The sequence below is a fragment of the Panthera pardus genome, unplaced genomic scaffold (assembly GCF_024362965.1).
Source record: "Panthera pardus isolate Hobbes unplaced genomic scaffold, ASM2436296v1 HiC_scaffold_2, whole genome shotgun sequence".
NCBI classification, from domain to species: Eukaryota; Metazoa; Chordata; class Mammalia; order Carnivora; family Felidae; genus Panthera; species Panthera pardus.
The window spans coordinates 51,205,358-51,229,513 of record NW_026526765.1 but is presented as its reverse complement, the minus strand read 5'-3'; the positions used below and the strand labels follow the sequence as shown (position 1 = coordinate 51,229,513).

Genomic DNA, 24,156 nt, shown 5'->3' with positions numbered 1-24,156 from the left:
ACGGCCCTTTCCTGGAAGTGCCACACCTACTCCTACCCACCGTCTGACACACCTGCCCTGTGGCCCCTGTGAGAGTCTGTGTGTTACCTTTCCCAGGTGACATCTGTCTGTCTAAAGGAGCCCTGTCTCCCTACCCACAGAAAGGTGGGTGGCAAGGTAGGGTGATTCTTGAACACCACCTTTGGCTACTTCCAGGGGGGTCAGGAGTATTGCAGTCCACATTCAAGCCTCCCCCTGCCATGTTGCAGACTGCACAGGGTCTCAGGGCCAAGGTTTGGCCTATGCAGCCATCCTGAGTCCTCTCCCACCCCCAGCGAGCTAGAAACTGTCCCCAGACAGCAGAAAACAAAAAACAAAGACAAAGGTTTGGAGCAAACAATGTCTGTTCTTATCCCAGCGTTCACTGCTGGCTTCATAGCCCCCTGGGAGCCCCGCCTGCTTGCTCAGGCCAGCCTCTTGCTCACACGCTCGTAGGTTACACCTCCGATGGTGGAGATCTGAAAGAAGCAGTGGGAACAGAGGGAGTCAGTTTAGGGGTTGCTAAGTGACATGGGGCACAGCTGGAGGAGGACTGGCCTCAGTCCCAGCCCTGAGTAGAAGTGAGCAGTTGCACCACTCCTCTGAACTTCAGTTTCCCAATTTGTTACACAAGTCACTGTGCAGACTCAATGTGGCGAAAGTGCTAAACAGATGTCAGGGCTGATGTGGCTCTTTGTAGATTAACCTTCCACCTGTCTGTTCATTGAAGTTCACCCACTTCAGGCACTTGCCTTGCATTATCCCATTTAATCCTCCCAACAATGGTGTAGGGTTGTGCCCATTGTACAGATGGGAAAACTGAAGTCTAGATGAGTCAAGTAAGCCCTCTAAGATCAAGAGGCCACAGCCTCTGCACACACAGCATTTATGGGGCACCTGTGTTCGGTAATGGGAAGATAGGGTCCCTGCCCCCAAGAAAGTGTAAGATTTCTTGAGAGAGGCAGGTGAGAGGATGCTGTTCCGTGAAGGCCCACTGTGTGCTGTGTCCTGGGCTTGAGACCATCAGGGACGCAACATCGTGGGGCACATACATATCATCAATTGGTCCTGAGACCCAACAGAGGAGGCTGCCTTCTCACGGGAAGTGGGAAGGTGGCAAATGGAGTTTTGTCAAGGGCAGCAGTGTGAAGTGATGTGTGATTTGTATATGGAGCAGGATGGAGCAGAGGGGGAGCTGCAAGCAGGAAGGAGGCTGGGACTTGGTCTAGAGCCGTGGTGAGAACATGGCAAGCGTTGCTGATGGTGGCCTGGAGGGGGAGGACGGATGCCCACCCAAGGCACTCCCTGCTGGTGGAGGACAGAGAAGTCCAGGATGATTCCAGCCTCTGGAAATGGGAGATGTGCCCACCAAGACAGCTTCTCTGTGGTGCTTGGTCTGTGTGCATGTGCATTTGTATGTGTGCATGCCAGTGCCCTGGTGCATACATGCATATGCACGTGTGTGTGTGTGTGTGTGCGTGTGTGTGTGTGTGTGTGTACACATGTGACACCCTGATCTCTGAGCACTGCTCACACCACACAGGCTCCATGGTCAGGAGACCTTAGGAATCAGGAGACAGGTTTGTTCAGTTTGGGAAGATAGATCCTCTTGTTGGGCACAAACCTGCTTCTGGGTCTCTGCCCTCAGTTCTCCCCACACACCTCACAGTTTGGGGAGCTTTGCTTCTGGGAGTCAGAACCCACTGGCTGACATTTCATGTAAAAATGTGTCCAAAGCTTTTACCAGATTCTCTAAGAGATCAGTTTCCACCCAGGAAAAAATGGATAATCACTTTTGATCTTTTATATATTTTTTAAAACACTGGGCATCTTTTTCATTTTTAGATTAAAAAAAAAATTAGAGACCCACCAGCCTGGGAAGAGCTGGCAGAGACCTAGTCTAGAAGTCAGCCAGTGGAATCTGCCTCCAGCACAAACTAGCGTGTGGCTTTGGACAAGTTACATGTTGTCTCTGAACCTCTATGGCCAGTCTATAAAATGGGAATAATGAGAGGTCATTGAGTCTCTTGGGCCTCTAGACTGGGTTTGAGATGAAGAAAACAAGGGAGAGAGAGAGAAAGAAAGAGAAAGAGAGAGGAGAAGGGGGCAACAAGGAGGTGGCAAACCCTACCTCCCTCATCACTTCCCTTCTGGAGAGCCTTGGGGAGAGTAGACTGGACCCCAGGGAGCTCTGGCCCAAGACATAGGATCACAAGGTGGGGAATGATGTGTGGAAATGCCTGCCTTTTGCTTTTAATTTCACATCCATTTCTTTCACCTGGGGAGAATTCTAGAACCCCGGGAAGAAGTAAAGGGCCTCCAATCTGTGTTTACAGAGCACCAAGTGTGGGAAGGGGCCATCCACAGATGTGTGTGTTAGCCCTGCCTGCATTTTTTAAAAAGGATTAATTCAATGCCAATGTTTAATAGTCTGGAGATTTCACAAAGAAGTGCAAATTTCCAGCTTCTCTTGAAAAATCAGAAGATCTAGCAGAAGGGCCTGGAGGATGTGGAGCAGTATGGTGGCTGCCCTTGCAGGGCCCACCCAGACTCCCCCCTTCACCTAAATTCTGGGCTTCCACACTTGTGCCCCAGCAGTGGCAGAACCAGACTGCCAAGCGTCAATTCCCAGGACTGTCGTAGAAGCTAGGTGCCCTCCAGCTCACCGCTTAGCTCCTGGTGCTTCAGTCCCCTCACCTGGAAGATGGAGATAGAACCCCCGCCTAACAGGTTGCTCTGAAGATCAAACCAGATGACCTACACCGGGTGCTCAGCACAGAGCCTGGCACACGGGATGTGCTCACAGAGCCAGGACCCAGAGGCCCGGCTCTCAGGGTCCATGGCTGGAGGCAGAAGAGTGTTCTCATCATTATCCCAGGAACGAGCAGGACACTCACCTCCACCAGCTTGTCACCCACGATCTCCGAGGTCTGGTGATAGTTAGGGAAGTCTGCCACTATCTTCCCACCCTCCATCTGCACGGTGGCCTGGGAGGGAAGCATAACACTGAGCCTGAGTTGGCAGACACCCCCAAATGCAGGCCAGCCCCCCAGGGAGGAAGGGCTACCTACAGCCATCGCAGCCCCCTCTGGCATTGTTTGCCTTGTAGATAGATATACGATGACCTATGTCTGAAGATATGGGTAACAAGCACGAGTCGTTCAACCTTGCTGTGCCTCAGTTTTCTCCCCTCTAAAGTGGGGGTAGTAACTGTACCTACTTCAGAGTTATTACGAGGACTAAGCAATTTCATATGACGTGTGTAAAGTGCTTGGCACGGTGCCTGGCACATGGTGAGCACACCTTGTTAGCCACAGAGTTAGTTACGATCCTCACTGATAGGACAACGATGATGTCAGCCAAGGATGTGGGTGCAGCTTCGTTTGTAATTGTAAACAACCTAAATATCTAGTCTGGACTGTCCACTGGTAAGTAACCTAAATATCTTATCAACGAGGGAGTGTTAGATGAATGGTAGGCTTTCCATACTGTAAGATACTATGCAAGCATTAAAAAGAGTAAGGCAAATCAGTATGTGCTGACTCATTCAACCATGAGAAATGGTTGAATTTTTTTAAATACACAAGTGACAGAACATGAACGTTATGACTACTTCTTCTCCACTGGGGCAGCCTAAGGGGCAAAGTACGCACAGTCATGACTGGGGCTATAGAGAGAGGGGACCCAGAATGCACGGAAGACCTGAGGGACCAGGCTGGGTCAGATGAGGACAGTCACCTTTTACTTCTTTCTTATGTAAGATTGTGGTTTCAAACCCACATGAGTCTGATTCTAGGATTGTCAATCTCTAGGCTACGTTGGAAGGCAGCATGAAAAAATGGTTATGCTCTCTGAAGCCAGACTGCCTGGGTGTGAAGGTGCACCCATGCTGTGCAACCGGGGCAAGAGGGCAAGCTGTTTAACCCCGTGGCTCAGCCTAACTCCCTCATCTGTAAAATGGGATAGTAATTGTAGCAACTTTGTAGGCCTAACTGCATTAACATATGTGAAGTATTCAGCAGGTGTCTGGGATATATTAAGTGCTTGGCACATGATAACAATTTTAAACAATTTTGTTACAGTGTCTGTTATGGGGGTAGCATTAAAAACCAGGAGTGGTTAAGTTGCCAAGTAACACAAGTGCTTAGGGGCTGGAGGCTAGACTTGAGAACAGAGCCTCAGCTTGGGGTATAGCCCCAGGGGACACGCTTGAGACCAAGAAGTTAGCCAGAGGCTTGGGGAAGGAGGAAATGGCGGCCAGTGGCCTCTCACCTTGAACTTCTTGCCCCCCACAGTCTCCATGTCACATTCTTTGCCGATGGTGAACTTGTTGGTCATGGAGTGGCCGCTCGGGTAGTGCTGGGACCAGATGAAATTCTGCCCGTCCTGCTGCACCTCCGTGACAATCTTGAAGTTTCGGCCCTTTTCGATAACATCGCTGGGGAGCCCTGGCCCAGGGACAAGTAGAGCAGCTGTGTAAGAGCTGCTTACAGCTTGTGGCTTTGAGAGAGGGCTTTCCTCCCTGGTGGCAGGCTAGTGCAATGATTAAGAACACAGATCCTAGTTCTACCATGAACCATGAGCTTGGATGAGTCAGTCACTACCTCTCTGAGCCTCAGTGTTTCCATCAACAAAGTGGGGATAATAAGGCCCATTTCACAGGGCTGTTGCAAGGTTGAAATCAAAGTGATAGTGTCTTGTAAAACTTCTGGCATATAATTGACAATAAATAACAGCTGCTCTTCTGATAGTACCGTAGCATACACAGACTGCCAAGCTCACAAAGTCCTTGAACGAATGGGACCACCAACACCGTCTCCTAAGGCTCTTACTTCACAGATTAGACGATGAAGACCTGGACCAGGAAAGGGGCTTCTCAGCATCTCAGTGGAGGCTAGCAGCAGAACCAGGTCTAGCATTCAGACTGGCTCCCTTCTATTCCACGTGAGACTGTTGTAGGGGAAGCCAGGCACCAATCCTTCAGGGCCACTCGCAATAATTGACCCAGAAGGACTCTTGTCTCCCCTGTGCCCTGCTCTCAGGGCCTCTCTGGCCACTGGGAGGTAGGGCAGAGATCCCCGGGGCTGTCCCTTGACTCGTGACAATGGCACTGCCTCAGACTTAGTGCACCAAGACTTCTGCAGGATTGTCAGGACCGCTGTCCTGTGGGTTCCTCACACCCAGTGCCACAAATGGAGCGGTGACAGGAGTGGCATCTTTGATCTCTTCCTGTAGTTCCTAGCACAGGAAGAGAGGCCTGTGTTTGTTGAATGGCCAAGTGAATGCATGGCTTTTCAAGCCTGGTCTCTATACCGACCTTTTGGTTACTTCTCCCCAGGCAGGATGTGGTGGCCCCCCTCATCATCTCGTCATAGGGCCCTGGGTTCTAATGATCTCTGTCCCTAATTTACAGTGTGACCTTGAGGCACCCCATCAGTAGCATCAGGTTGGCCCTTGAATATATATAGCAGGTGTTCAGTATACATTTGAATGAATGAATAAACCAATCAGGTCTCCACCTCACTAACTACTGGCTATGTGACCTTCGACTAGTCACTCCACTCCTCTGGGCCTCAAAGAGTTTGGGTTCCTGGCCCCAAGCTGGCTGTGACAGACCAGCCCTGGGAAGGGGTACTCATGCACTCACTCACCAAGACGCTTCATGAACTCGTCATAATTCTTCTCACTCTCGATCTCGTACTTGCCACTGAAGGCCATTCTGCTGGAGAGCTGGAGGGCAGACGGCAGGGGGATGAGGGAGAAGGGTCGTGGTGCTGAGGGGCCTGGTGCCCCAGCTTATAAACTCTTCCACATGCTGGGGCTCGGCCCCTAAGTCACCCCACCTCTCCCTCCAGCCCCTGAAGAGGAAGCACTTGTCACTTTACAACGTGGGCAGGACCTAAGAGGAGCAGAGCCCTGAGGTTAGTCACCCTGGGGAAGAGCTGGCTGTAAGCCCACTGCCGCTCCCAGCAAGGACGAGGGCAATGCCGTGGCCTTTGAGGCCTCATCCACCGCTGCCATCCCACCCCCAAAACTTCCTCCTTGCTCTGCCCTCCAGCCACACTCTCGTCACCCCTTATTTACTCGTTCACCCTCTCATCCATCGACCAAAGTGCACCAAGCACCTCCTGCATGCGGGGCTGGCACTGAGGAAACACAGATCCATGAGACATATACCCTTCCCCAAAGAGCTCCGTGTCTAGTCCCGAGACGAAACACCGGCCTGCAGAGAACCCTCAGCAGGCAGCATGTTAGTCCTGAGACAGATGCAGATGTGTGGCCTAGGGCTCCAGGAAGGTGTGAGCTCTGCAGCTGGGGTCTGGTGCATGTTTGTGTAGATGGCAATGCTGGTCCAGAAGGAACAATAGAATTTGGATGTTTATTTTCTTTTTCTCTTTTTATTTTTTTTAATGTTTATTTTTGAGAGAGAGAGAGAGACAGACAGAGTACGAGCGGGGGAGGGGCAGAGAGAGAATGGGAGACACAGAATCCGAGGCCGGCTCCAGGGAGCGGTCAGCACAGAACCCAATGCGGGGCTCAAACTCACGAACTGTGAAATCAAGACCTGAGCTGAAGTCCAACTAATGCTTAACTGCTTAACTGACTGAGCCACCCAGGCACCCCATGGATTTGGATATTTAAAGAAACAGGAGGGCTGGAGAACACAGGCCGATGCTATTCTAGGATGAGCAGAAGCCTTCAGCTCTTCTCTGTTTCCTCTCTCATCCTTGCTTTCTTTCTTACTGACCCTAAGTATAGCACATAAATAATAGCCATGATCACCATGTAAATACAAGATTCCATTCTGTTTTTCTTTGCTCAGCATTTGTTTGTAAACACAGTCCCATGTTTCTATAAAGCTGCCTTTTTTTTTAAGTTTATTTATTTTGAGAGAGAGAGAGAATGAGCAGAGGAGGAGCAGAGAGAGAGGGAGAGAGAGGATCTGAAGCAGGCTCTGTGCTAACAGCAGAGAGCCTGACATGGGATGTAACCCACGAACAGTGAGATCATGACCTGAGCCAAAGTCAGACACTTAACCAACTGAGCCACACAGGCACCCCCCCTTCACATGATTTTTTTAAAAAAACATCTCCTTAAACAGAAGCCCCAGGATGGGATTCCAAAATTATGGGATCTGGAAAATTCTTATAACTCTTAACATGTTTTGCCAAGTTGGGACTGTATTGGTGTGACATCGAGCTTGTCTGGGTGCTGAATTTCTTGGGACGCAGAGTTTAGACCATCTTTGGCACTTTCCCCAAACATACCATCCCCCAACATCTCAAACTATGTCATCTTGATAATCTATTTCTTTTCTTTTTAATAAACTTTATGGTGTAAAGGGCTTTTAATTTTCTGATTATAAAAGTAGTTGATGTTCACAGTAGGAAAACTGGGAGGAACAAAGGACAAATAAACTAAAAACTACCTAAATCCCACCAAAGGGCCTTATTTTTCAATTGTAAAATTAATACATACTCATTGTTTAGAAAGACAAACACTCAGGGGCACCTGTGTGGCTCAGTTGGTTAAATGTCTGACTCTCGATTTCAGCTCAGGTCATGACCTCACTGTTGGTGAGATTGAGCCCTATGTCAGGCTACACGCTTAAGATTCTCTCTCTCTCCTTCTCTCTCTGCCCCTCCCCCACTTGTGGTCTCTCTCTCTCTCTCTCTCTCTCTCTCTCTCCCCCTCTCCCCCTCTCTCCCTCTCCTTTAAGAATAAATAAACATTTAAAAAAGACACTCAGAAACTTTGTAAAGTAAAAGTGAAAGTCCCACATCCCACTATATCTCATTTTCAAGAATCAGTTGCTGTTAAGTTCAGAATATATAGCCTTCTAGACATTTCCCACATGCATACAAATATATTTTCTTTTTAACAAAAATGAAATCCCATGATACTGTTTTATCTTGATTTTTTTCCATGGACATTAATGGATCTTATTTCTTCATGGAAACTGAAAAATATCCTATTCACTTTTTTAAGTGTTTTATGTTTATTTATTTTTTGAGAGACAGAAAGAGACCAAGCTGGGGAGGGGCAAGGAGAGAGGGAGAGAGAAATCCCAAGTAGGCTATGTGCTGTCAGCACAGATCCTGATGCAGGGCTCGAACTCAATGAACTGTGAGATCATGACCTGAGCCAAAACCAAGAGTCGGATGCTTAACCGACTGAGCCACCCAGGTGTGCCCCCATTCATTATTAAGTGACATTCCAAATGGATAAATCAACTAAGAGTACAGTATGTCACCTGGTCTAAGCATGGGAAAACATGGAGCAATTGCCATCTCCCATAAACCTTGGAGGAAAATAATTTCACCGCAGTAACTGGCATGTAAGTTAGGTAGAAGGTGACAGCTGACAGGCAAGCTAGGGAGGCTTAGGGGATGGCGTATAGTCTCCTAGATTCCTCTGAGGTCTCTAGTCTTGGAGGAAGTGTGTACTTTGCAGAGTTCCACCTTCGTGCCTTGGCCTGCCTGGACTGACTGCTCACCTTTCATCTGTCTTTCCAAATTCTAACTGTCCTTCCAACTCTGCTTCCTCTAGGGATCCTTCCCTGATTCCTCCAACCTATAGAATGTCTCTTGCAGGAATCCCCATAGTGTGTACCATCTGCTTGTAATGGCTCACGGGGAGACCTGGACTTTACAGTCATATGCATTAGTCTTCATATATTAGCTCAGAGACTTCAGACACACTGCTTTCATTCACTCAGCAGACATTAGCTGAGCACCTAGTATGTACTAGACTCTGGAACTGCCAAGTATCTGCCCTCAAGTCTCATGGGGGACTCAGGCTAGAAAACAGGGAGTTACAACCCAGTGTGATAAATGAGATAAAGGCCATAACATGGGGATATTGTAGAAAATAGAGATGTGGGGTGCCTGGGTGGCTCAGTCGGTTAAGCGTCTGACTTCGGCTCAGGTCATGATCTCACAGTCCCGAGTTCGAGCCCCACGTCGGGCTCTGTGCTGACTGCTCAGAGCCTGGAGCCTGTTTCGGATTCTGTGTCTCCCTCTCTCTGACCCTCCCCCATTCATGCTCTGTCTCTCTCTGTCTCAAAAATAAATAAACGTTAAAAAAAAATTAAAAAAAAAAAAAGAAAATAGAGATGTGAGCCTGACCACCTCCTAAGGATCAGGGAAAGCTGATCTGAGAAGAATTGACCAATAAGCCAAAACCTCAACTTACTCATTATTAAATGGGGATTTTTAAAAAGCCATCTTCCAGAGTTTTAATGAAATTAAATGAGTACATAAATAAGGTGCTTAGCACAGGATCTAGTATTTCATAAGTGCTCGTTGAATGATACTGTTATGCCCACTCATTGGCAATTTGTCCAGCCTTTTGAATTTGCTTGTTGTTTTGAATTAATATTTATTTATTGTAGCATTAATTTAATTCTTCACAAAGCACGTCTTTTGTGGCCCAATTAGATTGTAATCCCTTCACGTATAGAAGCTACATTTCATACTTCCTTGTGAATGTGTACGTGAGAGACACTGGAATACCACTGATTTCATTTTATTTGTTCAGATCAGTCTACAATAGGCTGTGAGGTTGTGTTCTGTACAGTGTGGTCCTCATCATACACTGCTAAGGGTGTGGGAGAAGAAGACTTGTGAAAAATAGAAATTCCTGGGCTCTCCGGTGCCTGGGTGGCTCAGTCAGTTAAAATGTACGACTCTTGACTTTGGCTCAGGTCATGATCTTAGGGTTCATGAGATCAGTACCACATTGGGCTCTGTACTGACAGTGCAGAACCTGCTTGGGATTCTCTCTCTCCCTCTCTCTCTGCCCCGCCCCTGCTTGTTTCTCTCTCATGCGTGCACGCTCTCTCGCTCTCTCTCTCAAAATAAATAAATAAACTTTTTTTTTTTAAAGAAATTCCTGGGCTCTGACCCCCAGAAGTTCTGACTTCGTAGGTCTGGGTGGGGCCCTGGAATCTGCATTTGACACACCCCCAGTGGTTGTGCTGCACAGTTACCCTGAGGAGCTCCAGGCCAGGGGATGTGGGCAGGATGGACCAGACAGCCTCTCCAGGGCCCTCCAGCTTCCTCTCCCATTGACTTCCTTCTGCATGGTCAAAACTGTTTTCTCCTAAATAGCATCAAGGGCAGGACCGGCGAGGTGGGGGGTGTGGGAAAGAACAACACTGGCACCCGGATGCCTGACTCAGCTGTGCTCCTCCTCTCCCCTTCACTGGAGTTTATGTGTGCGTCTGACCCTTCACCCCTTCTCCACCTGCGCCCTGCCTCTTTTCCTCTTCAGCTGGGGTTCACGTATTTGTTCAGACACTCACTGAGAACTTTCCAAGAGCGGTAAATGAACTCAAACTGCCTCCATATCTCAGTGAGTTTTTATGGGGCAATTGAACTAACAGAGAGAGACTCTACCCCAATGGAGATCAAGTAGGGCTCCAAGGCCAATCCCCTGGGCCACTCCAACTTCCCACCTGCACTCTGGCTCCTACCTCAAATCAGCCACCATTATTCTGAGAGTAGCTAGCCTAGGGAGTGGGAAATGCAGATGCTTTAGTCCATGGTTGGAGCAGTAGCCTTCCTCCTAACCCCCCCCACCTCAGAACCTTCCAGTGCCTTGCATGGAATAAGAGACTGATCAGGGTTACACATTCCTTAATCAAACCTCCTTCCTCTTCTTTCCTCAACCAAAAATCTGAAGTGCTTCTTGGGGTTCATCCTAGAGTGTCAAGGCTAAATGGGATCTCTGAGGGCAATTTATTCCATGATGATTCTCCCAGCTCTCCTCTCAGGACTCAGCATTCCCTTGGAGCTTCCAGTCAGTACTTTGTTTACCCACAGTTGGAAGCAGAAGAGATGGAGACTCTGAGGCCAGAAGGCCTGGGTCTGAATCCCAATCTGCCATTCACCGGCTGTGTGACCTTGGGCAAGTCATGTATCTTCCTGTATTTTTGTTTTCCCATGAGTTAATTAAATAAGTTAATCTCTGGAAAGCATTTTCTGCAGAGCCTGGCACAGACTACAGACATACTCTGTTTTGTTGCACTTTGCTTTATTGTGTTTTGCAGATACTGCACTTTTTACAAATTGAAGGTCAGGGCAACCCCAAGTCAAGCAAGTCTACCGGCCCCATTTTTCCAACAGCACTTGCTCACTTTGGGTCTCTGTGTCACATTTTGGTAATTCTAGCAATGTTTCAAACTTTTTCATTACCATTATATTTCTGATGGTGAGCTGTGATCAGTAATTATGACTGGAAGCCCAGACGATGGTTAGAATTTTTAGCAATAAAACGTTTTATCATTAGGATATGTACATTGTTTTTTTTTTTTTCAGACATAGTGCTATTGCACACTTAATAGACTAGAGCACGGTGTAAATATAACTTCTATATGTGCTAGGAAACCAAAAACTTAATTTGACTCACTTTGTTTTGATATTCGCTTTATTGCAGTGGTCTGGGACTGAACCCACACCATCTCTAAGAGTTGCCTGTAGGTAAGAGTGTTATGTAAATGTTGCTGTGGCAGGCTAGCTGTGTAGCTTCAGTGCTGCTGTGCCTGGCCACCAGCTTTGCAGTAACAATCAACTCCCTCTTTGCTAAGTGTCAGAAGCCCCAGGGTCCGGTCCTCATTCTTGTCTATTCTCTGAGCACTCACTTCCCTGATGAGCTTGCCCAGTCCAAGTCTTTAAGTGTCATCTATATGCTGATGACTCCAGCTGTTATCTCCGTCTCAGACCTCCTCTGTGGACTTATGTCCAACTGACTACCACCTCACGTCTTATGCCATCTCAGATTTAACATGGTTAAAACCCCTGTTCTTCAACCCTCAACAAAGCCTCCTCCTCCCCTGAACTTCTCCATCTCAGTTGATAAGAAACCCACCCGGAGCCAACATCTATCCCGAACCTGTGATGTCCTAAATGTTTTACATGAATTATCTGCTCAATTCTCTCAACCAATTGGTTAGGTAGTATCCTCATAATATCCTCACCATGTAGATGAGGAAACTGAGCCTCAGAAATGTCACACTCAGGTGGTAATTAGAGACCATAGCCTGGCTTCAGGTCCTGCCCTCATGTCGTCGTCTTCTTCTTCGTCTTCGTCTTCTTTTCTCCTGCCCTCATGTCCTCTAAATACAGCAATTGGTTTGGATGCAGCCTCCAGGACCAACTAATTCTTGTGTCAAGTGTTTGACACATGGCATCTGGAACTTCCAAGAGAGCTGTTATTATCCCTATTTACAGAAAAGAAAGTCTAAGCCCTGAAAGGTTAGATGACTTGTCCAAGGTCACACAGCTTGTTGCTGATGACACTTGGATTTGAACTCAGTTCTCTCTGACCTGAAGTGGTACTTAACACCACTATGGATCCTGCCAGATCCCTGATGAAAAGCCGAATATCGGTCTCTGGTTCTAATGTCAAAATTATGATCCACGCATTCATCAATTAATTCATTCGATATACATTTACTGAGCACCAGTCTACGTGTTAAGGAGCAGAGATGCACAGCAAGAGAAAACAGTCCCCACCCCAATAAATGAAGCTCGGCCTCATAGCTCATTCCCCTTTCCCCCATGCACCCCCCTAATTTTAGCCTCACTTCCTTTCCTATCCAGCCCATTGATGCATCACTTTCTCTGCCAGGACCCTCAGTGTTCATTGGTTGGCTTCCCAGGCCCCATCCTTGGACCAAAAAATCCCTGTATTTTCACCTCCCATCTCCAGGATTGCTGATTACAATCAGAAGAAAAGGTACAGTGCAGGGAAGGGAGAGTGACACCACTACAAGTTCATGATCCTCCCTCAGTCGGGTATTGAACACTCACTAGTCTTTCCCCTCATCACTGGGTGGTTATCAACTCTTATCAAGTCTCCTACATCATCCCCACCACCCAAGTCCACCTCAGTCCCAGCCATCACTTTAATGACCATATACTAATCCACATTATGGATATATCACAACTTAGTCAACCAGTCTTTATTGTTGGACGATTAGGTTAGGTAAGAAAAAGTACATACATGAATAAGAAACACCACAATGTGGAGAACACAAAAACAAAAGCATTATTCAAGACCATGAATTAACATGAAGAGTATTATTTGAGGCAAATGGGATGGGGCTAAAGTTCTGGTAGATGTTCATGGGTCATAAACCAGTACAGGACAGTGACCTCAGAGATGGTCCCTGGAGATGAGATGGGAAATCCTAGACAACCTTTGGTCTTCAGGACAGCCTCCTCACTGGAGACAGTATTCACCAAACAGGGCAAACCCTTGTTTTCTGTCTCTGCTCTGTGTCTCTGACTGTTCCACTCAATTTTGAGCTGATGGAATATCTGACTGTTGTAGACACAGTCCTTGATGTTGCAAATAAAGAAACCTACTTGAACTAGACTAGGCCAAAAGAAGGGACCTATTAGGTTAAACCATACCCAATTGCTAATATTTGATCTTCTTGACCTTTAAAAACAACAGTTTTTTGTGTGTGGTTCAACCTAATATAAGGATGTGGGGCCAACTTGGAGAACCCACAGGATAGAAATGGAGTTGGACAGCATGAGGAACTGGAAAGCATCAGAACCAGTCTCTCCATTATCATATGCAGCTTCTTTCCCTGTGTCTACTTGATTCTCCCCTCTTGTCCTTTCTCTGCCCTGTCAGTGCTCACAGAGAAAAGGGCTTTCAGAGCAACCAACAGAAGCTAACTCAGGAGAGACACTGTGATTGGTCTATCGTGAGTCAGGTATCTGCCCATGGTCTGATCATCTGTGGTCACAGAGGCAACGGTCTTTACTGCAAGCGATGGAAACAGATATGAGCAGAAATGAAATTTATTGAAGGGATATGGATTAGGTCACAGAATTTTCAGGCTTGGAAAGCAAGCGGGGACAGAAGAGGATAAACAGCTAGAAGAACAACAGCCTCAAATACATCACAGTATGGTTTTGTTGGGATCTTGCTCCCTGTACCACCAAAAGATGGACTGGACAGTTTGCACCCCTATCAACTGTGATACAGCTCACTGGCATTGCAGCCACCATTCCCTTGGGCAGTGGGTATGCCCCCCGCCAAGCCTTCCCCTACCCCCACCAGAATGGATTCTCTTGTCCCTGCTTCTTTGCATCACAAGCTGCAGAGGAAATGTACCTGTGGGAATGTCTGATTGGTTGAGCTCAAGTCAGGAACAGGTACCTCATTGCCACTGGTGATAAGACCATGGGGTATCTGGCCTTTGCAGCTTTGTACTGGGAAGTGGCCTTGACCCCATCTTCCACCAGAACCCATGCAGTGGGGAGTTCTCTAAACATAGAGGATGGTGCAGACACTCCATCCCACCAAAGGGACAACTTCTCAGGTGGAGAGTGACAGTTTTTGAAAAAGGGACTGTGGAATGGGCAGTTGCCTAGATAGTGTCCACAACAGTGACCTCTCCCCCAAGGTCCTGCCTAGCTCATGTGCTGTGCCCTCCATGAAGCTTTTCTCTCCTTCCAGTCCAGTTCACCTAGGTCTCACTCTCTTCCACTTAAAACCTGCAGAGGAGGGCACGGGATTAAATTATTACCCTTGCTTTTCCGTCTGAGATTGAAGCAGCTGGAGGGCAAGAAGTCTGCCTTATGCTTTTCTGTGACCTGTACAGCAGCTGACTCAGGGCAGACGTGTAGTAGGGACTTTACAAGTACTTGTTAATTGACTCAGGCATTGATCAGGACTCTTCCTGATGTAGGTAACAGACACTGATTCTTGGGGCACCTGGCTGGCTCAGTTGGTAGAGGACACAATTCTTGATCTCAGGGTTGTGAGTTCTAGCCCCATGTTGGGTGTAGAGATTGCTTAAAAATAAAATCTGTAAAAAAAAAAAAAATGCTGATTCTTAGTGGTAAACAAACAGAAAAGTAACTTCTTGGGAGAGTATGGGGTAGCTCATAGAAAGGATGGAAAAGCTAAACCACCAGCCCTCAAGATCACACTTAACACCACGGAGCAAGAAGGAAAGACCAGTGCCATCTTCAACCATCATCCATCCTTACAGCACACCACTCAAGACTCAAATTCCGAGCTTGGCCAACTATTGGCTGCGTCACCTGGGCAGGTCACTTAATTTCTGCACTTGGGTTTCCACAGTGGCAGAATGGGGCCAACAATTAAACCCACTTCATAGGGCCACGGGAGGATTGGATGACTCCATACATACAGGCACTCAGAAAGCAGACCAGCACCTGCTCTTACAGAGAAAGGGGAATGCATGTTCTTACAAGAACTACAAGTCCTCTCCATGATTCCTTAGGACTGGAGAAGAAGATTGTTCACTCCCACATCTACCAGTCTAATCCTGACTGGGGCTGTAGCCAGGAAGGAGGAGGAAAAAGCGTAGGAGGTAGATCCAACAACATCCAAACAACCTCACCTCCACACTTACTGCCAAAGCACCCCATGACCCTCCAAAAGTATTGCCTCGGGCCAAAGTCAGGTGCCAAAAGGTCTTCATCCAGTTCCCTATGCAATTATTCATCTCCCCCTCTCCTGCCTCTGGCTAACTGTGATTAATTCTTGTGGTGGTCACAGGAATCACTCCTAATGAATTTCTAATGAACTCATTTGGTGTTAATGCGGTGTGTAATTCCACAGGACACTCATTATAATTTAGCCTTATTAAGTCTCTAGTTATTGGGAACTACTATTCCTCTAAGCTCATAAGTAGGAGAAAAGTAATTATCCGGAGCAGGCAGTTAAATTCGGGGATGGATTGGACATTCAGAGAAGGGCGAGAAGTGACTACTCATTTTTTTTTTTTTTTTTTTTTTTTTTTCTCCTTGGGGTATACTTCTCTGCAGAGATGAACCAGCTGTGCAGGTCTTTGAGCTGAGGCAAGAGTGCCCTCCCTGATTTTATATCCCATAATTTTCAGAGCTGTGCAGGCTGCAGTCTGCTTAGTGGGATTTTTAAGGCCCACCCAAAGGTGGCCCTGCAGCCAAATTGTCCACTCGCCTATTGCTTAGGTCCGAATTTGCACCACAGGGATGGATTCCTTTGTCTTGGAGGCACTGTTGCACCTTGGAAGGTGACCTGTGCCACACCTCAGAGTTCACAATGTGGTTACTGATAAGCTATCTTATCTGATCATCATAGCATCCCAGTTACTATCATTAAACTTCTTTGACAGATAAGGAGATTGAAGTTCACAGAGGTGAAGAGACTTGCCCAAGGTCACTGGGCGCCAGAATGGAAATGGAACTCACATCTCCAGACCCCCAAGTGAGTTCTCCCTCCAGCTCACCTCTCATTTACTGCCTGGTATGCTTCTCATGTGCACATGGCTCGTATTTCACTCCTAGGTCAGCCATCCCTTGAGGATGAAGCTATTTCTATGACCCTCTTTACCTCTTTGACTGCCTTTGGTTCAGAGGGTGGGCTCCAAGGCTTTCTTGGTAAGGGCAGGGCAGGCCTCCTGAAGGCACTGAGAACATTCTCTCATGAACAAGTTGCTTCTCCCTGAAATTTTCTCTTTATTCCCAGTTTCTTACAACCACCTTTATACTTCTAGCTAAAACGTAAATTAAACTTTTCTTAAAGTCTGAAATCATTTTCTCAGGGTGATAAAAGTAAGCAATGCTTTTTGCATAAAATTCAGAAAAATGCAGAAAAGTCTAAAGAACATTAAGGGTCAGGGCGCCTGGGTGGCTCAGTTGGTTAAGTGTCCAACTTCAGCTTGGGTCACGATCTTGTGGTTCATGATTTCAAGCCCCATGTCAGGCTCAGTGCTGACAGCTTGGAGCCTGGAGCCTGCTTTGGATTCTGTGTCTCCCTCTCTCTGCCCCTTCCCCACTCAAGCTCTGTCTGTCTCTCTCTCTCTCTCAAAAATAAATAAACAAAAATTAAAAAAAAAAAAATTTTAATGGTGTGCCTGGGTAACTCAGTCGGTTAAGCATCAGACATCAGCTCAAGTCATGATCTCGCGGTTCATGGGTTCAAGCCCCACATGGGGCTCTCTGCTGACAGCTCAGAGCCTGGAGCCTGCTTTAGATTCTGTGTCTCCTTCTCTCTCTGCCCCTCCCCCATTTGCACTCTGTCACTCTCTCTCTCTTTCTCTCTCTCTCTCTCTCTCTCTCTCTCAAAAATAAATATTTTAAACATAAAAAAAGCTTATACAATGCTAAAAAAAAATTAAAAAGAACAAAGTTTGTTTTAAAACAAATAAAATACAATAATAAAGAACATAAGGGTCATCTGTAACCCTATCACTCAGATGTAACTATTGTTTGACAGTTGGTATATATATCCTTTGAGAACTTATGATAGGCACATATAAATATACATACAAACATTTTATTCACAGTGTGATTCTACTATATGTGCTACTTTGGAAATTGCTTTTTTTTTTTTTAAGATTTTATTTTTAAGTAATCTCTACACACCCACCATGGGGCCTGAAGTCACAGCCCTGAGATCAAGAGTCACATGCTACACTGACTGAGCCAGCCAGACTCCCCTGGAAATTGCTTTTTATTAAACTTAGCAACATGAAATTTCTGAAAGATGAATTTACATTGTCAAATAATAAAATCTAACCTAACAAGAATACTCTCGGTAACTACTCTGGGTTATGAGAAGATACAAAAGAAGGAGAATTTAGAGAATAAATCCCAAATAACCTCATCCACAAGCCAGAAAGCAAAGGTACTTATTGCTACCTATCTTCCACAACATCTCCATTATCAATGTGCCTTATCAAGCTCTAAGTGCAAAGTCACATGGCACCAAGCACCCTGGGAGTTTAAAGGTAAACCCAGGGGCCTGATACGGCCCTTGCCCAGCTCCCCAAGCTCATTTTCTGTTATGCCCTCACTCTCTGCTGCAAACTCATCATCACTGGACACACACCACCCACCAACACACAGACACACACTCACTATGTGCTCTTTTATACCTCCTTGCGTTTACACATACTATTCTCTCTACCTGGAATACACAGTGGTGTAATTAGTGAGAGCTCACTTTTGTGCAATAACCAATTCAATTGTTTGCCTAGGAGGTAAACAAAGAGAGCTCCTTGGAGGGCGAAGCAGGTTTTGTGCAAATGTGGAAGGAAGTGCTGGGCGGGTGGGGGGAAGGTTTTCTTCCCCTCTGAGGTGGAAACAAACTCATCCCGGCCTTCCCCGGTGCTGTATTTAGTTCAGCTCCCATGACCATGGGGCTGCTGTGCACAGTCAAGCCACCTGAAACTGACTTCCTGATTCCTGGGCCGTGTTCTGGTCTGCAAGTCCCTGTCTCCTAACTCTCTCCAGAACTTTCTGTCAGTCCTGGGTGAGGTGCTGTTGGCCTCTGCCAGTGGTTTCTCAGCTTGCTCCCAGCCAAGTAGACCCTTGGAGCTGTGGGTATGTTCACTATGGCTGTTCAGATGTGGGAAGGAATGGGTAAATTCATGTTGACATCGATGTGACCCATATGTGTGTCTGTGTGCCTATGTGTGCAAAAATGCATACTGCCCAGGTGCATTTACATCTGTGATACTGCAGTGGAAATCGCATGCATGTGTGAGAAAGTATATGTATGTACATATATACATATATCCCTATGTCTGTGTGTAGGAGGATGCATGCTTTCCCTGTGTATAGGTATGTATACATACGAAGCACAGAGCACATATGCTTAGCTGTGGTTCTCTGTGAATGGCTTGGACCTGTTTGTATACTGGCATGTGGGAGTGTTTATTTACCGAAGGGAAGGGAGATGTTGGTTGGATGCGGTAGACTACAAGTGGAAAACAAACAAAGCAAGTAAAAACCCTCAAACAATAAATAAAGTTATTATCTTACATAACAGGAGTTCCAGACGTGGGGAGGAAGGACTCTCAAGATGACTGATTGCATTGATCAAAATATCTTTAAGAACCTGTTCTTTCCACCTCTCCACTATGCTTGATTCTATATCCTTCTGGTCATAGAGTGACTGCAATATTTCCAAATCACACACTCAGACATGAAGAATCCGGTAACAGATAAATGCATCTTTGCTTTTGGGGTGACTTTCCTAAGAAGGAGGAAGTTGTCCCCAGAAGCCCCAATCCTACTCCCCCCACCATGCCTCATTGGCTAGAACTTGGTTACATGGTCAAAGCTAAACCAATCTCTGTTAAGAGAACTGAGACCACCAATTCCACTTAAACTAATTAGGCCCCCTCCTGGAACTAAGGATGGAATTAGCTTTTCAAAGCCCAAGGCTGCTCAGAGGAATGGCAGTCATTTGACAGAGTTTTGTCAGGAAGACAAATGTGTGGGCACCTGGCTGGATGAGTGGGTAGAGCATGGGACTCTTCATCTTGAGGTCATTACTTAAAAAAATAAAAACAGGGGCTCCTGGGTGGCTCAGTTGGGTTAAGCATCTGACTCTTGATTTCGGCTCAGGTCATGATCTCATGTTTCATGAGTTCGAGCCCCACATCAGGCTCTGTGCTGACAGTGAGGAACCTGCTTGAGATTCTCTCTCTCTCTTTCTCTCTCTGCCCCTCCCCCACTCTTTCTCTCTCTCAAAAAAATAAATAAATAAACATGAAAAAAAAACAGTGTTAAAAAGGAAGACAAATGGGAATGGATGTTGGGTAGACAGTCAATAGTGTCTAGTACAAAGGTGTGTGTATGTATGCGAGCATGTCTGTAAGTGTACATGAGTCTGTGTGTATATAAACATAAGTAAGTATACAATATGTATGGGTGTTTCAATTGCCTATTGTTGCATAACAAACCATTCCAAAACATAGTGGCTTAAAACAACAAAGCTTTATCAGTTCCCATGATTCTGTGGGTCAGGAATTTGGGCAAGGTGTGCCAGGGTGGTCATCTCCACATGGCATCTTCTGTGGTCACTCACAAAGCTATATTCCACGAGTAGCTGGGCTGAGCTGGAAGGTCTAAGGCTTCCCTTACACGTCTGACACAGTGTTCCTCTGCACGGTTCCTCTCTCTCCTTACATGACTAGTTTGGGCTTCCTCACAGCATAGTGGCCTCAGGAAGGGTGAATTTCTTAAATGGCAGCTGACTTCCAACAAGGTAGAAGCAAAAACTGCCAGTCATTTTGTTTTATTTTGTTTTGTTGTTTTTTTTTTTTTTTTTTTTTGCCAGTCCTCTTAAAACCTGGATTTAGAACTCTCAGAATGTTACTTCTACCACAAGTATTCAAGAGGAGGGAAATAGAATTTGCCTTTTGATAGGTGGGAAAGGATGCACAGGCAGAAGAGAAAAGAATCAATGGCAGCCATCTTTGGAAATGATCTACAACAGTAGGAATATGTATTGAACATGAAGATAGGCGTGTGTGAGTGTGTGCATTTTTGTTTGTATGTGTGTATTAAGTCATGTAGGTATATGTATGTAAGTGTACGTGTGCCAGTTAACACATGCATGCCTGTTTATGTGCATATATGTACATGCAGATGGGTATTTGTGGAGGGATGTGCATGTACACATAAGGAGAGATGCACATGTGTATAGGGGCGACTGTCCACCTGAGCTAGGGGCTTGCGCCACTAAGGAAAGCTGGTGGAGTTGACCTGTCCTAGCTGTGGCCTTCCTGGGTAGATATGCTGAGACTGCCAGTCTTGGCCAAGGTAACAATCTAATCATTACTAGGATTTTGTCCTTGACTAGTAGGCTGGGGGTCCCAAGCCAGGCATAAGACTCAGCCTTTATCATAACCTCACTAAAACCACACTGATAGCAGTGGAGAAGGACCCTCTACAATTTTTTTTTTTTTTAAATTATTCCCTGAGGTTCTGGGGTTTTCTACCTAGGGAACTACTGGCTCCATGATCCCCACCCCATCCCAGCCCTGCCCTTGGAGCTGTAAACCTCATGACAGGATTTCAGAGACAGTAGTAAGCCCAAGTTTCAAGGCTGCTCACAGGGTGGCGCTGAACCCTTGGCTTCTCTTTCACAGCACGTTTCCCAGTAAAGAAACTATGATGGGATGGCAGGACAGGAAGCAGGAGGACTTGGAGGCTTGGGACTCTCTCTCTCCCTCTCTGCCCCTCCCCAGCTCACATACTCTCTCTCTCTCTACCTCTCTCTTTCAAAAATAAATAAACTTAAAAAAAAAAAAAAAAGAGGCTGGCACTTCTGCAGCCTGAGTTCAGAGAGGTTAGGGAACACACCCACAGTGATCCAGCTCTCAAATCATAGAGTCAGGATTTGATCCTAGACTTAACACTGTGTTTCATGGCCTCGACTTCCACCTCAGAAAGTCACATGGCCTGTGACTGTGCAGTGAGGGGCTTGAAAAGGAACTGGTTGGGGTAGGGCATGTGGGGACGTGGGCCCCTCTCCACGGACCATGTTCGGTTCCACTTCTTGCAGGAAAGCCTGAATCCCCAGCAATCTTCCCTATTGTGGGGCTGGTTTTGTGTTTCAGGCTAGGCACCCTGGCGTCTGGCTGTAGGGCTTACCACAGAACAGGGTGCGCAGCGGGTTTGCTGACGGACAGGAGGCAGAGGAGCTTAGGTGAAGGGTGGGGGAAGCTGGGTAAAGACAGAGAGAGAGGCCCCAGCAGGCAGGACAGAGCCAAGGCTGGCTAACAGCCCCAGGCACTGCTCCCTTCTCCCCGCCCCAAGCCTCTGGCTGCCACAGATGCCGTGACCTGGAGCGCCCTCTGGTGGTGCACTCTGCAGCCTGGCCTGCTAAGGCCCATGGGGGTCTGGTCCAAGGAAGAGGGGCTGCCCCTTTTGTCCACACTCATGGGGGGCTGGCTGGCCTGCCACTATACCGGGGAGTGTCCTTCCTCGGAGGAAAGCCAGCTCGATAATAGTAACAACGAGGCAATCACAGAAAGAGTCACAAAGGGACTGCTGGAAGGAGGAAAAGGACTCTTGAAGCCATGACTGGCCCATCAGAGTTACAGGAAAGGTGTAACAAACCCCGCACGTGGCCTCCCCACTGTGACCTGGGACAGCATAGCATTTGCACCAACGACGTCTTGGCACCTTCACAGGGCTGCCGGGGTCAGCATCTGTTGCCCTATCACCAGCGGCTGGGCCAGCCTCAGCCTGTGAGCCTCCCTGAGGCAGAGGACAAAGCCTGCAATGAGACGGAGCCATAGGGTAGAAAGGGGTTCTTGAGGGGCACCTGGGTGGGGCTCAGTCAGTTAAGCATCTGACTTTGGCTCAGGTCATGATCTCACGGTTGGTGAGTTCGAGCCCCACGTTGCGCTCTGTGCTAACAAAACAGCTCAGAGCCTGGAGCCTGCTTCAGATTCTGTATCTCTCTGTCTCTCTTCCCATCCCCTGCTCATGCTCTGCCTCTCTCTGTCTCTCAAAAATTAATAAATGTTAAAAAAAAATTAATAAAATTTTTTTTTAAAAAAGGGCTCTTCAGATCATCTTATCACTTGTTCCTTGTCTATTCTAAATCTTCTTGATCCCCTACTATGTGCAGACACACAGGTCCCGAGGATATGGAAATTAACAATAGGCAAGGTCCCTGACTTCTGGGAATAGAGATCCCAGGCCAGGAGAATCAAACAACAAAGGAACAAGGTCAAAAGTGCTGGGAACACCACACAAGGGCGTGATGTGCCAGTGTCTAAGGAGGTCCTTTTCAGACTAGTGGGCAGGGAAGGCCTGGTAAGAATTTTTGGTGTAGAGACTTTAATGCTTAGGAGACAGGACTGTGAATAGCGAGCAGAGAAACTTCTGGCAAAAGTTCAGCTTGTACCAAAGCTGGGGTGGGGGGTGATCTCAGTATATTGCAGGAATAGAAGGAAAGACAGGGTGGGGTGAAAGAAAGAGCAAGAAGGGCTGAGGTCAGAGAGAGGGCAGGGACCACACAGGCTCCAAGGCTGTGCCAGAGACTTGATTTGATCCTGAGGGCTGAGGCTGTCATTGGAGGGCTTTGACCCTGAGGACGGTGTGATCCGATTTGCATTTTTAATAGGTCGTGCCTTTTGTCTTGTGGAGAATAAAGGATAGAGAGAATGAGGGTGAAAGCAAGGAGGCCAGCTAGGAAGTGACTCCAGGTCTCCAGATATAGAGATGGTTGCTGAAATGGGGCAGGGAAGAGTCATGTTCTGATGAATCTTAGGGCCACAGTGGATAGTAGATGGTGGGAAGGACCTGCTGGTGGATTGTCTGGGAGAGGCTGGGAGAGCCGAGACCAGGCTGGGTGCCTTCCCTCCCACTCCACATCTTCTAGCCTGGGTATGGGCCCTACTGAGTCATCTCCCTCAGCTCACTTCCAGGAGGGGTGAAGGACCTTAGACTCCACTGCCAGAGACCCCCAGGCCTGGATCTTGTGTGGGTGTGTTCAGACACTAGGGACCTGGGGACCCGAGGTGCTTTCAGCATTCTATAGCTCTCTCTCCCTCCTCTGCAGTCTCTCATTCTCCTCCCTGGGTCCCTCCCTTTGCCCCCACCCCCTTCCTCTCTCTCTGTCTCTCTCTCTCTCTCTCTCTCTCTCTCTCACACACACACACACACACACACACATACACACACACTCACACACGTACACGCAGTTTACTGCAGCCTTATCAGAAGGAAGCCTCCAGCAGAAACAAGGGGTCTCCAGGGACACAGCAAGAGGCGCTGACTGTGGAGTTTTCCAAGGAGGGGGAGGCAGGCTGTGCTGCCTTCCACATTCCTTCCTCTGGTCCCTGCTGCTTCCACAGTACCCTCCTGGCTCTTGCAGCAAGAGAAGCTGTGGTTCCCAGCTAGAGGCGATTTTGTCTTGGGGCATTTGGCAGTCCCTGGAAGCATTCTTGGTTGTCACAAGTGGGGAGGGAGCGAGACAGGCATCTAGCGGGTAGAGGCCGCTGAACCTCCTACAAGGCACGTGACAGCCCCCACCATAAAGAATAGTCTGGCCCCAGATGTCAACAGTGCTGAGGGTGAGAGAAACTGCCCTAGGCTCACTGCCATCAAAAATGGAAGAGACTGTCCTCTTCCCTGGTCCTGCTGTCATCACGCTGCCATGGATCAGGTGGTGGCCATGTGGCCGTGCTGTGGCTTCCTTTTCTCCCTTAGTTCTCTCAGCCACACAGTGAGGTAGGTAGTAGTATTTGCCCAAGGTCACTCAGTCAGTGAGAGGCCTGGTATTCAGATGCTAAAGCCTGAGGTTTCACTGCCCCCTCCCTCAAGAACACATTTCACAGGGAGAGTCACTGTG

At 47.3% G+C, this 24,156-nt stretch overlaps 1 protein-coding gene across 2 annotated transcripts in view; it reads right to left on the bottom strand.

The window, feature by feature from the left end:
- Window positions 1–365: 365 nt before the first annotated feature.
- Window positions 366–24,156, bottom strand: part of FABP6 (fatty acid binding protein 6) — a 38,676-nt gene continuing 14,885 nt past the window's right edge. Inside the window, exons 2-5 of one of the 2 annotated variants that reach the window (XM_019433781.2) lie at window positions 5,670–5,748; window positions 4,291–4,466; window positions 2,916–3,005; window positions 366–497 (exon numbers count right to left, since the gene is read on the bottom strand). In XM_019433781.2, the coding sequence (XP_019289326.1) occupies window positions 444–497; window positions 2,916–3,005; window positions 4,291–4,466; window positions 5,670–5,748 (399 nt within the window). In that variant the 3' untranslated portion in view covers window positions 366–443. Of the gene's footprint in view, window positions 498–2,915; window positions 3,006–4,290; window positions 4,467–5,669; window positions 5,875–24,156 lie in introns of those variants that run through there. The other variant, XM_019433782.2, reaches the window with a different exon arrangement.